This window comes from Mobula hypostoma (genome assembly GCF_963921235.1).
Source record: "Mobula hypostoma chromosome Y unlocalized genomic scaffold, sMobHyp1.1 SUPER_Y_unloc_1, whole genome shotgun sequence".
Lineage (NCBI taxonomy): Eukaryota > Metazoa > Chordata > Chondrichthyes > Myliobatiformes > Myliobatidae > Mobula > Mobula hypostoma.
In genome coordinates, this window is record NW_026948171.1 from 367,501 (window position 1) to 381,555 (window position 14,055).

Below are 14,055 nucleotides of genomic sequence, written 5' to 3' on the forward strand. Positions count from 1 at the left end.
TCATCTATGTTTCTGATTGTATCTGTGTCTGTGAGTATGTTTGTGTATGTCTCTGTTGGTGTGTGCTGTGTGCGGGCGAGAGTGTGTATTGTTTATGCTGTGTTTGTGTCTATCTGTCTGTGTGTACATCTGTGTGCCTCTGTGTGCGTGTGTGCGCGTCTGTGTGGATGTTACTGTGCCTGTGTGTGTATGTGTGTTTGAGACCCCATGTGTCTGTTTGTCTATGTATAGATGTCTGCATGAATTTAATCATCTGCATGTGTGTGTAGGTTTTTGTGTCTCAAAGCCTGTGTTTATGTGTGTGTGAGTCTGTGTAAGCATGTATGTGTGTGTCTATCTGTGTGTGTTTCTGTGTATATATATCTCTGTGTGTGTGTGTGTGTGTGTATATGTATGTATCTTTGAACATGTGTACACATAAATTTTTCTTATTAATCATGTGTTCTCTATTCTGGCCACTTCTATGTCCATTGCCAGTGTGAGCACTGCAATTAATCATGCAGACAGCCAATATTACAAGTTTTAGCTCAAAGTTACTCCTCTTCCTGTGTCAGACCCATTTAAGCAGTGAACTAAATGTATAAAAGTCAGAAATAAATCTCTTCCTCCCTCCTCAACATACTGCAGCATTTGAAGATGGAAAAGGTTTAATTTATTTTTATTGGCAAACATGTTTCGAAGCCTCAAGCAATGAAGTATTTCTGTCTTCTGCCTTCACTGAAAACCTGAATAGCACCAACACGCAGCCCACTTGGTTCTATCAGATATACACGATCACAGCCCTTAAGGAAATCAATCTTTGCTTGCATACCTGATGATACTTTTTTAAAATATTATGCATCTCTGCTACATCTTCACTAGTTATTGTTTTAATGACGAATCTCTTGTCATATGTAGTTAAGAATCGAGCACCCATCCGATTCTGTGTGTCACTGTTTAGGGGGGCACTCCGTGTTACTGAGTTCTGAAAGAAAGAAACAAGTTTTGATAAGACATTGTAGGAATAACATCTCAAATAGTGACATATGTTTCCTTTTGTAACTTCTCATCTCAGGGTTCAGGAACTTGTTGCCACGGGGAGTGGTTGTGACAGATAAGAGGAATATATTTAAAAGAAAGCTAAACAAAAGGAACAAGGGAAGAGAGGAGGAAAAAGAAAAAAAGGGAAGGGAAAGGGAAGTTTGTACTAATAGGATTATATGATGTATGGTGGGAGAAGGCTATGTGAGGTGTTAAACCAGCCACTGGGTAGTTTTTTTCTGTTTTGTACATTTTATGCATGTTTTAAATATGTTTGTCAGTCCCTTTTAGTTACAAATCCAAAAATATAGCAAATAGTAGGGAAAGAACCAGAATCTGAATCAAGTTTATTACCACTGACACACTGTATGTTATATAATTTGTCGTTTTGCCTTGGCAATACTTAAAAATATACTATAAATTATAATAAGAATACAGCTGTCCCCAGCTTTTCGAACGTTTGCTTTACGAAACCTCACTGTTACGAAAGACCTACATTAGTACCGTATTTTTGCTTTCAGAAGGTGTTTTCACCGTTGTGAAAAAAAAATCAGCGTGCGATAAAATGCAGCACGCCCCGAGAAGCCGCTTTCCCCCAGATTTGGAACTGCTTTGCTCTAACACGTGCCTATGAGCAGCCGTTTGCAAGATGAGTTCTATGGTATCGGAGAAGCCTGAAAGAGCTCGTAAGGGTGTTACACCTACGGTAAACCTAGACATAATTAAGCATTTTGATCGTGGTGAACAAAGTAAGGACAACGTGAGTTTGACTTGTGGAAGCTGACGAACATGATGTTCAAGAGGTTTTGGCATCCCATCACCAAGAACTGACAGATGAAGAGCGGATGCAATTGGAAGAAAAAAGGATAACAATCGAAACTGAATGAGTAATGATAAAGTATGACTTTAATTTTGAAAGGGTACATCGGTTTAGGGGATATTTGCAGAATGGTTTGAGTCCTTATTAAAGAACTGTGTGATAGAAAAATGCACAAGGCTCAGTAGTCAAACAAGCCTTCCACATCAGCCACAGCAGACGACGAACCTCGACCTTCGACATCGAGGTGGGCAGAGACAGAAGAAGATGAGCTGCCTGCTCTAGTGGAAACAGGCGATGAGATGACACCCCAGTGTCCCACCACCCCAACGCCCAGGCCATGGACAGATACCAATTCGCAGAAAATGCAAAGGTAGCCGGGAGGCACACAGCACATCTTTAAGAAAAAAGCCAAAATAAACATGCTAATTAATTAGGTGCCGCCGACACGTAATTGTCGGCCCAGATCAGAGACGACGCAATCGGAAATCGGCACTGATCTGGGCCGACAATTACGGGCGGCACCTAATTAATTAGCATGTCTGTTTCAGCTTTTTTCTTTCTTTCTTTTTCAATCTTTTTATTAGTTTCATAAAATATAAACATAACACAGCAATAATACAAAATTGTTGGAAATACATTGTTATACTTAAAATGAGTAATTATAAAACCAAATAGTATAAATTGACAAAACTCCCAATTGCGTAGGATAACAATGAATGATACAGGATGCAAAAAAAACTGTAGAAAAATCATGAAAAAGAAAAAAAATAGAAAAAAAACAAACCCCACTTTGTTTTCTAAAGTATCCATTGGATATGAATGCGGAAAATTAGAAGCGTAATTAAGAAGTTTCTAATCTATAGGTATCCAAAAAAATTGAGATCTGGGTAAGTTATATTTATTAGAAAGTTGATCAAAAGACATGAAACAATTATCCAAAAACAAATCACGAAAACGGTTTGGTTTTCCAATCAAAGTAAGCTTGATCCATAGCGGAAGGTTGAAGAAGGAAATTAGATATAATAGGACTTGCTAGATAAATTGATTGAACCCAAAAAACCTTCGGAAGTGAAACCATGTACATAAAGTATGCTTAACCTTTGGATTATTCATTTGTTTATACAATTTAGAAGAAATAAAGGGAAGCAAAGTTCCTAAAACCAAACCCAAAGAAGACCCTTGTAATCATCCAAATCTCTTAACCAAAATTTTAAATATCGAATATTAATTGCCCAATAATAAAATCTAAAATTTGGGAGGGTGAGCCCCCCCTACTCTTCAGATTTCTGTAAATACCTTTTACCTAGCCTAGGATTTTTGTTCTGCCATGTATATGAGGAAATTTTTGAATCCACATTATTGAAAAAAAATTTTGGGATCAAAATTGGAACCAACTGAAATACATATAGAAATTTGGGGAAAATAATCATCTTATTAGCATTAATCCGACCAATCAAAGACAAAGAAATTGGTGAGCATTTAGTAAACAAAAGTTTAATCTGATCAAAGGTAAAAAAAATTAGCTTTAAATAAGTCTTTTATACTTTTTCGTAATTATTATCCCTAAATGAGTCAGTAACCAATTTAAATGGTAAACATCCATAAATAGGTACATGCTTGTTTAGGGGAAATAATTCACTCTTATTAAGATTCAATTTGTAGCCATAAAAATTACTAAATTGAGCCAACAAAGCTAGAATAGCAGGAATTGACTTCTCCGGATTAGAGATGTATAATAACAAATCATCTGCATATAGTGATAATTTACGTATTTCATTTCCGCGGGTAATACCAAAAATATTGGGCGAGTCACAGATAGCAATTGCTAAAGGTTCAAGGGCAATACTAAATAGTAAAGGACTAAGAGGGCATCCTTGCCTAGTACCACAAAAAAGATGGAAAAAATTATTAAAATCTTATTAAAATCCATATAGATCACATCCACTGCACTACCCTTGTCTATATGCCTGGTCACCTCCTCAAAAAACTCTTACCAGGCTTGTTAGACATGATCTGCCTTTCACAAAGCCATGCTAACTATCCCTGATCAGACCATGATTCTCTAAAGGCATATAGATCCTATCTCTAAGAATCTTTTCCAACAGCTTTCCCACCACAGACGTAAGGCTCACTGGTCTATAATTACCTGGACTATCCCTACTACCTTTTTTGAACAAGGGGACCAACATTCGCCTCCCTCCAGTCCTCCGGTACCATTCCCGAGGACAACGAGGACATAAAGATCCTAGCCAGAGGCTCAGCAATCTCTTCTCTCGCCTCGTGGAGCAGCCTGGGGAATATTCCATCAGGCCCCGGTGACTTATCCATCCTAATGTATTTTAACAACTCCAACACCTCCACTCCCTTAATATCAACATGCTCCAGAACATCAACCTCACTCATATTGTCCTCACCATCATCAAGTTCCCTCTCATTGGTGAATACCGAAGAGAAGTATTCATTGAGGACCTCACTCACTTCCACAGCCTCCAGGCACATCTTCCCACCTTTATCTCTAATCGGTCCTACCATCACTCCTGTCATCCTTTTTTTCTTCACATAATTGAAGAATGCCTTGGGGTTTTCCTTTACCCTACTCGCCAAGGCCCTCTCATGCCCCCTTCTTGCTCTTCTCAGCCCCTTCTTAAGCTCCTTTCTTGCTTCCCTATATTCCTCAGTAGACCCATCTGATCCTTGCTTCCTAAACCTCATGTATGCTGCCTTCTTCCACCTGACTAGATTTTCCACCTCACCTGTCACCCACGGTTCCTTCACCCTACCATTCTTTATCTTCCTCACCGGGACAAATTTATCCCTAACATCCCGCAAGAGATCTCTAAACATCGACCACATATCCATAGTACATTTCCCTGCAAAAACATCATCCCAATTCACACCCGCAAGTTCTAGCCTTATAGCCTCATAATTTGCCTTTCCCCAATTAAAAATTTTCCTGTCCTCTCTGATTCTATCCTTTTCCATGATAATCCTAAAGGCCAGGGAGCGGTGGTCACTGTCACCCAGATGCTCACCCACTGAGAGATCTGTGACCTGACCCGGTTCATTACCTAGTACAAGATCTAGTATGGCATTCCCCCGGTCGGCCTGTCCACATACTGTGACAGGAATCCATCCTGGACACACTTAACAAACTCTGCCCCATCTAAACCCTTGGAACTAATCAGGTGCCAATCAATATTAGGGAAGTTAAAGTCACCCATGATAACAACTCTGTTATTTTTGCACCTTTCCAAAATCTGCCTCCCACTCTGCTCTTCTGTATCTTTGCTGCTACCAGGGGGCCTACAGAATACCCCCAATAGAGTAACTGCTCCCTTCCTGTTCCTGATTTCCACCCATATTGACTCAAAAGAGGATCCTGCTACATTAACCACACTTTCTGTAGTTGTAATAGTATCCCTGACCAGTAATGCCACCCCTCCTCCCCTTTTTCTGCCCTCTCTATCCCTTTTAAAGCACTGAAATCCAGGAATATTGAGAATCCATTCCTGCCCTGATGCCAGCCAAGTCCCTGTAATGGCCACTACATCATAACTCCATGTATATATCCAAGATCTCAGATCATCACCTTTGTTCCTATTGCTTCTTGCATTGAGGTACACACATTTCAGCCCTTCTACCTTCTTGTCTTTACACCACTTATTCTGCTTCTCTTTCCTCAAAGCCTCCCTGTATGTTAGATCTGCTTTACTCCATGCACTTCTTTCACTGCTCTATTACTCTAGGTCCCATCTCCCTTGCAAATTAGTTTAAACCCTCCCGAACCATGTTAGCAAACCTACCTGCAAGGATATTGCTCCACCTTGAGTTCAGGTGCAACCCTTCCAATCTGTACAGGTCCTACCTTCCCCAGAAGAGATCCCAATGATCTAAAAATCTAAAACCCTGCTCCCTGCACCAACTCCTCAGCCACGCATTCATCTGCCATCTCCTCCCATTCTTACCATCACTGTCACATAGCACTGGCAGCAATCCTGAGAACGCCACCCTTGAAGTCCTGTTCTTCAGCCTTCTGCCTAATTCCCGAAACTCACACTTCAGGACCTCATCCCTCTTCCTGCCTATTTCGTTGGTCCCAACATGTATCACGACTTCTGGTTGCTTTCCCTCTCGTACCAGGATGTCGTGCACCCAGTCAGAGACATCCCGGACCCTGGCACCCGGGAGGCAACAAACCATGCGGGTGTCCTTCTCACGTCCACAAAATCTCCTGTCTGCTCCCCTGACTATAGAGTCTCCAATGATGACAGCTCTCCTCTTCTCCCTCCCACCCTTCTGCACCACCGGATCAGACTCAGTGCTGGAGGCCCTGCCACCGTGGCTCACACCTGGTCGGTTGTCCCTGCCAACAGTATCCAGGATGGTAAACTTATTATTCAGGGGTATGGCTACAGGGGTGCTCTGCACTACCTATCTGCTCATCTTCGCTTTCCCCCCTCTGACTGTCACCCAACGACCTGCTTCCGACAGCCTAGGTGTGACTACCTCCCATCTATGACTGCCTCATTCTCCCTTATAAGTTGAAGGTCATCCAGCTGCCGCTCCAGATTCCTTACATGGTGTTCCAGATCGCCCAGTCGTATGCACTTCTGGCAGATGTGACTCTGCAGGAGAGGGGAGTTCCCCCAAGACTGCCACATTTCACATGAGAGGCACATCACCGTCTCAGGAGACATCGTAAAAACTAACTGCGACTCTGAAATCCAGACATGGCATTCTTTGAAATTAACTAATTAAACTATCGTCATTCATTCATTGGAACCTCTCAATATTTGGTTTTTGGACCTAGTAAGAATCAAATGCTCCATCCCACATTCACTATCTGCTCTCAACAGCACCTCATGTTCCAGTGAAGACACGTGACTACAGGAGCTGTCAGTGTGAAAAAGCATCCACTGAACTGTGAGGATATTGTCACTCAATTCTGTCCTTTCAAGATCAGGCATGTGCAGAAACGTTTCAAACTATGTAATAATATAAAAACTGGGTAATAAATATTAAGCAAAATCACAATATATCAATACAATTTGCAATTTTCCTCAAAACCTGCATTTAGTGCAGTAATAGTTATGTTCCTATCAACAACCACAAGAGATTCTACAGATGCTCCAAAGCAATATACACAACATGCTGAGGGAACTCAACATGTTGGGCAGCATCTATGGAGAGGAATAATTGACCATTCTGGGCTGAGAACCTTCATCAGTACTGAACAGTTATTATCCTTCAACCTTCAGGCTCCTGAACCAACCCATGGACTCACTTTTAAGGACTTTATAACTTATGTTCTCAGAATCGTGTATGTATGTATGTATGTACTTGTTTATTTATTTATGTATTTGCATAGCTCATTTCTTTTGCACATTGCTTGTCAATCATTGTGTGTAGCTTTTTTATTGTTTCTATTGTACTTCTTTGCTCTATTGTGAATGCCTGCAAGAAAACTCAGGGTTGTGTATGGCGACATATAGATACTTCGATAATAAATTTGTTTTGAATTTTGTTTATCCCCCTCCATACATTCCATAAGAATCTTGCTTACTGACAACAGTCTAGAATTGATGGGTCTGAAGATGAGTTTAGGCATAGCTGATTGTTTGATTCCATGAGTCTGAATCTAGGAAGTGGTTAATCCTGCAGGAGAAAGACATACAACATCATGCAAGAGATGGTACACAAATAAGGAATAAAAGAAACATTACATTGATCATTTATAGTCAGGCCAATACACACCATCAGGGTCTCAGAATGAAACATCAGCAGATTATTCTTCTCCACTGATACTGCCTGACTTGCTGAGTGACTTTTGTGTGTGTTGCTCTGGATTTCCAGCATCTACAGAATCTCGGCTTTATAATGTGCTCCACTATAATCAGTAAGATCACAATGGATCATAAAATTTGTCCACTGTCCCCACCAATCTCTATTCCATTTCACATCCAAATATCTATCTCAGGCTGGAATATACTCAAAATCAGAGCATCTGCACTTATTTGAGAGAGAGAACTCAAGGACACATAACCCACTAAACTGAGAAGTTTCTCTCTATAAACTTTAAACCTGCTCCCCCTTTCAAGGTAATCACCCAAAGAACATAAGTTTTATTTGTCACAGGTACATTGAAACATACAAAAAAATGCATTGTTTGTGTCAAATTAAATCAGCAAATGTTGCTATGCACCCAACACGAACACAGCATGCCCACAACTCAATAACCCTAACGGTATGTCTATGCAGTGTGGGAGCACCCGGAGGAAACCCACGCAGTCACAAGGAGAACATGGAAACTCCTTACAGATTGCAGTGGGAATCAAACCCTGATCAATGATCACTGACGCTATAACAGCATTATGCTAACCACTACACTAATTCAGTAGAGACACACGAGACCGCAGATGCTGGAACCTGGAGTGTCAAACAAACTACTGGAGGAACTCAGAAGATCAGGCAGCATCTGTGGAGTGATTTCTCTTCTCGTTTTTGATCCAAGTACAATCTGTGGAGGGAAATGGACTTTTTGGGTTGGGACCATTAATTGATTGATATATCTATTTCTCTATTTAGATGCAATGCAGAATAGGTTTTCCTGGCCCTTTGAGCCATGCTGGATAGCAATGCCCCAATTTAATTCCTGCCTAATCATAGGACAACTTACAATGACCAACTAACTTACCAACCATACATGTTTGGACTGTGAGAGGAAACACAAACCTCTTAGAAGTAGCACAGGATATGAACCCAAGACCCCTGTATTGTAAAACACTGGGCTAGCCATTATACTACAGTACCACCCTAAATCTGGGCTGTGATTCCAGCATTTGCAATCGTGTATGTATACATTTTAATAGACCACTTTACAGTGTGTTACACTTGACTGTGAAGAAGTGCTCTTCTTTGATGGGAGCCTGATAGATGAACTGAAGTGGTGCCTCTGCTGGAAGGACTGTTTGGGACTTTGAATACTGATAAGGGAAGAGGTTAATGGACAGGTATAGCATTTCTACCATTTACAGGATAAGTAAAATGAGGGATGGATGAATGGACAAGGGAATCATGGAGAGAATAATCCTTGTGGAAAGAGGAGAGTGGTAGAAGTGGGGTGGGGTGGGATAAAGATGCGTTTGGTGGTGGATACTTACTGTTATGTTACTAATTTAAATTTAGGGCTTAGTTCCAAACATCTAACGGTGAGAAAAAGAGAAATCTTAGATATAAATTAGTTGGAATAAACTGCAAGAAAGAAAGAGAAATTTATTGTGAAGTAAAAATGATCACAGGGAAGAGGATTTTTAGATTTTCATGTACAATGCTGATGGAAAGGCCAAAGCATTATATACAGATACAAGTTTTCAGTTTGGTTGAAGCTGTGGATTGTAATAAACTAAATTAATTGCGAAGAAGAGTTTTAAATGTTGCTCTCAACTGGAGGTTACTTACTATCTTCAACAATTCTACATCTTGGAAATCTTGCACAGCTGACTATTTTTGGCATTGAGGTTAAAGCCAGCCACCCTCTCCCCTCCTTAGCCCTTAAATCCCTCAGAAAGAGAGTGGAAAAGAAAGATGAAGAAAAGGTCACTGTTTCCTCATTAGCTGCCCTGTGTCAACTACCATAAATCAGAACTTTAAAAAAAAAGGACATAAAATTATCAAGTTTTGAGATTAAAGGACTATCTGGGCCCCATACTCATAGCACAGCTATATTGAGGATATATTGTTTGTAGTATGGAAGGTTCATGCTCTCTCCCAACTCACTGTTGCCCTAGGTAAGTTAAGTCCCACCCCATCAGGTTTAGAAACAGTTATCACCCTACAACTGTCAGAGTCCTGAACCAGTGTGGATAACTTCACTCACCTCAACTCTGAACTGATTCCAAAGCCCATGTACTCATTTGAAAGTGACTTTACAACTTAGGTTCTCAGTTTAAGGTATTTACTATTTATTTATTATTATTATTATTATTATTATTTGATTCTTTTTGTATTTGCATTTTGTTTTCTTTTGCACATAGGTTGCTAGTCAGTTCTTGTTTCTGGCTACAGGAAATGACGTTGATGTTAAAAAGCTCACACTCAAACAAAATCTAGTAAGAAATACTCATAAACCATAATATCAGGAAAAGGCCCTCAAACAGACATTTGGGTTTTGCAAAAGACAATGGAGGCAGTCAAGAGTTCACAAGAATGGTCCCAGATATTAAAACTGTTTGCAGCATTTGATGGCTCTGGGCCTGTGCTTGTTGACATTTAGAAGTATGGAGTTAGGGCTGGAGAACTCACTAAAACCTATAGAATATTGAAAAGCCAAGAGTGGATGTAGAGAGGATGTTTCCCATAGGGGTGGAGAGTAGGACCAGAGCCACAACCTCAGAACAGAAGGATGTTCCTTTTGATGAAAAGGAATTTCTTTAACAAGAACATGGTGTATCTGTAGAATTTATTGCCACAGATGTCTGTGGAGCCCAAGTTATTGGGTAGGTTCTTGATCAGTAAGGGCATCAAAGGTTACATGAAGAAGGCAGGAAAATGGGGTTGAGAGGGATAATAAATCAGCCTTGAGGAATGGCAAAGCACTCAGTAAGTCAAATGGCCTAATTCTACTCCTGTCTTATAGTATTATAAGCCAATCACAGGCTCTGGAGATACTAAATTTTAATCAAAGGATGAATCATGTATCAGGCAACCGTACTGAGAGAAGCCAAAATGCTTGCTGGTATATTGCATTGACTCAATGCTATTGACTTCAGGATCCATCAATCAATCCACAATTCAAGACTGAAGATACAATAACATCTGCCCTTTTCCCATGGTCCATTTAAAAAAGCATTATGACTATGCAGAGTTAAGGTGAAGGGTCTTGACGTGAAATGTCGACTGTTTAATTCCTTCCATAGATGTAGCCTGCCTTGCTGAGCTCCTTTCAGCATCTTGCATTGCCAGAAGATTTGTAAAGATTTCCAGAATGTGCAGAATTAAAAGTTTACGTAATTTTCATTGAAACTTCTTCCACGATTTTATCAATTTCCAAAACTTAATTACGTAATCATGTTTCTTGTCATATATTCTGAAAATTCTGTTAATCCAGAGCAACACATACTAAATGCTGGAGAAACTCAAAAGGCCAGGCTGCATCTATGGAGAAAGATATTCATTTGGCCATTGGCTTAAAGGAGTAAGCTTCAAAGCTCAATCAAGACCCTCTGTGATTTTGAAGATCACAGTTCATTTCCCTTCTTTCAGTTTATCATTACCAACATTTCTAGTTTTTCCATGTAAGTGAATCTTGGTGCCATTTTATGACATACAGTCATAGAGACAAAAAGATGTAAACAGACCCCTCAACCTAACTTGTCCATGCCAACCAAATAGTCTATCTTAGTTGGTCCATTTGGCCCATACCCCTCTAAACTCTTCCTATACGTGTACCTGTCCAAATGTCTATTAAACATTGTAAATGTAAATTGTTGTTGCCAATCCTCCAGATTGAAAGCAAATTGATTGGCCCAAAATTAACAATACTCTAGTTCAAGCTTATCAAAGTAAATTTATTATTAAAGTACTATCTTGAGATTAATTTTTTTGCAGGTATTTACAATGGAACAAAGGGAAAAAAAAACAGAATCAATGAAAAACTACACACAGACTGATAAACAACCAGAGCTAAATACTGAAAACAATGAGTTGTAGAGTGAGTCCATATATTGTGTTCAGAGTTGTGCAAAATAAGAAGAAAAAATATTTAGGTAATGTACATCGGTTTTTTGTCCATTCAGAATTCTTGTGGCTCCTCTGTACCTCCTCATTGATAGTAGCATGAGAAGAGGGCATTTCCTGGTTGATGGGGGTCCTTAATGATGGTTGCCACCTTTTGAAGATGTCTTCGATGCAGAGGAGGCTAGTGCATATGATGCCTAAAATAGCCACTGTTCTGTCTTCTTTATAAACAAATGATATGCTGGACACAGGTCAGCTCCTCAGAGATGATGACACCCAGAAACTCTCAAGTTGAGCAGGGTGAGATACCGCAATGGCTCTCATCCAGTGACACCCTCATCAACTGTGATGAAGGGTTTTTGAGAAGTTCATCATGGCTAGAGTCAACTCCATCCCAAGCAAGGACTTTTACCTACTATAATCTTCGTATTGCAACAATAGGTTTACAAAGGATGTAATCTCACTGGCTCTCCATTCAGCCTTAGGTCACTTGGACAATAGTAAAACCTACATCAGGCTGTTCTTTAATGATAACAGCTTGGAGTTCAATTTCATCATACTCTCAATGATATTGTTCTGATTAACAAGCTTCAAAACCTGAGCTGTACCTCCTAATGCAACTGGATCCTTGAGCTCATCATCAAGAGACCACAGTCAGTGCAGATCAGAAATAACACTTCCTCTCTGTTGATCCACACTGGCGCACCTCAAAGATGCGTGCTTATCCTACTCTACACTCATGACTGTGTGGCTGGACGCAGTTCAAATACATCTATAAATTTGCCAACAACACAACTATTGTTGGCAGAATTTTAGATAGTGAATAGGAGATGTACAGGAGTGAGATAGCTCAGCTAATTTGAGAGGTACTGCAACAACAACCTTGCACTGAACGTCAATAAGACCAAGAAATTGATTGTGGACTTCAAAAAGGGGAAGTCGATACAACACAAACCACTCTTCATCGAGGGATCAGCAGTGGAAAGGATGAGCAGTTTCAAGTTTCTGGGTATCAAAATCTCTGAGGAGCTAACCTGTGTCCAGCATATCATTCCTTTATAAAGAAGGCAGAACATTGGCTATTTTTCATTAGGAGTTTGATGAGAATTGGTATATCTACAGATTAACTACAGAGAACATTCTAACTGGTTGCATCACCTTTGGTATCGAGGGGAGCAAAGCACAGGATTAGAAAAAGCTTTGGAATGGTAGTAAACTCAGCCAGCTCATCATAGGCACTAGCCTCCTCTGCATCGAGGACATCTTCAAAAGGTGGCATCCATCATTATGGACCCCCATCACCCAGGAAATGCCCTCTTCTTATGCTACTATCAATGAGGAGGTACAGAAGAGCCTTAACATTTCAGAAACATTTTCTTCTGCCACAAGAATTCTGAATGGAATGATTCACTGGTATGATTCTTCACTGAGTCTGGCACTCTGGCACTGAGTCTGACATTGTGGTGCAGAAGGGTGGGACGGAGAAAAGCAGAGCTGTCCTCATTGGAGACTCTATAGTCAGGGGAGCAGACAGGAGATTTTATGGATGTGAGAAGGACACCCGCATGGCTTGTTGGCTTCCGGGTGCTAGGGTCCGGGATGTCTCTGACTGGGTGCACGACATCCTGGTACGAGAGAGAAAGCAGCCAGAAGTCGTGATACATGTTGGGACCAACGACATAGGCAGGAAGAGGGATGAGATCCTGAAGTGTGAGTTTTGGGAATTAGGCAGAAGGCTGAAGAACAGGACCTCAAGGCTGGCGTTCTCAGGATTGCTGCCAGTGCTACGTGACAGTGATGGTAAGAATTGGAGGAGATGGCAGTTGAATGCATGGCTGAGGAGTTGGTGCAGGGAGCAGGGTTTTAGATTTTTGGATCATTTGGATCTCTTCTGAGGAAGGTAGGACCTGTACCCATTGGATGGGCTGCACCTGAACTCGAGGGGGAGCAATATCCTTGCAGGTAGGTTTGCTAGCATGGTTCGGGAGGGTTTAAACTAATTTGCGAGGGGGATGGGACCCAGAACAATAGAGCAGTGAAGGAAGTACATGGAGTAAAGCCAAATCTAACATACAGAGAGGCTTTGAGGAAAGAGAAGCAGAATAAATGGTGTAAAGACAGTAAGGTAGAAGGGCTGAAATGTGTGTACCTCAATGCAAGAAGCATCAGGAACAAAGGTGATGAACTGAGAGCTTGGATACATACATGGAATTATGATGTAGTGGCCAATACAGAGACTTGGCTGGCACCAGGGCAGGAATGGATTCTCAATATTCCTGGATTTCAGTGTTTTAAAAGGGATAGAGAGGGCAGAAAAAGGGGAGGAGGGGTGGCATTACCGGTCAGGGATACTATTACAGCTACAGAAAGGGTGGGTAATGTAGCATGATCCTCTTTTGAGTCAATATGGGTGGAAGTAAGGAACAGGAAGGGAGCAGTTACTCTGCTGGGGGTATTCTATAGGCCCCCTGGTAGCAGCA

The 14,055-nt window shown here is 40.8% G+C and overlaps 1 protein-coding gene across 2 annotated transcripts in view; it reads right to left on the reverse strand.

Moving 5' to 3' along the window:
* Positions 1-14,055, reverse strand: part of LOC134341419 (phosphatidylinositol 5-phosphate 4-kinase type-2 beta-like) — a 209,311-nt gene that overhangs the window by 108,631 nt on the left and 86,625 nt on the right. The window contains exon 4 of one of the 2 annotated variants that reach the window (XM_063039280.1): positions 812-964. The exons of the other annotated variant lie outside the window; for it this stretch is intronic. Within the exon in view, the coding sequence (XP_062895350.1) occupies positions 812-964 (153 nt within the window). The remainder of the gene's footprint in view (positions 1-811; positions 965-14,055) is intronic. 2 annotated transcript variants of the gene reach the window in all.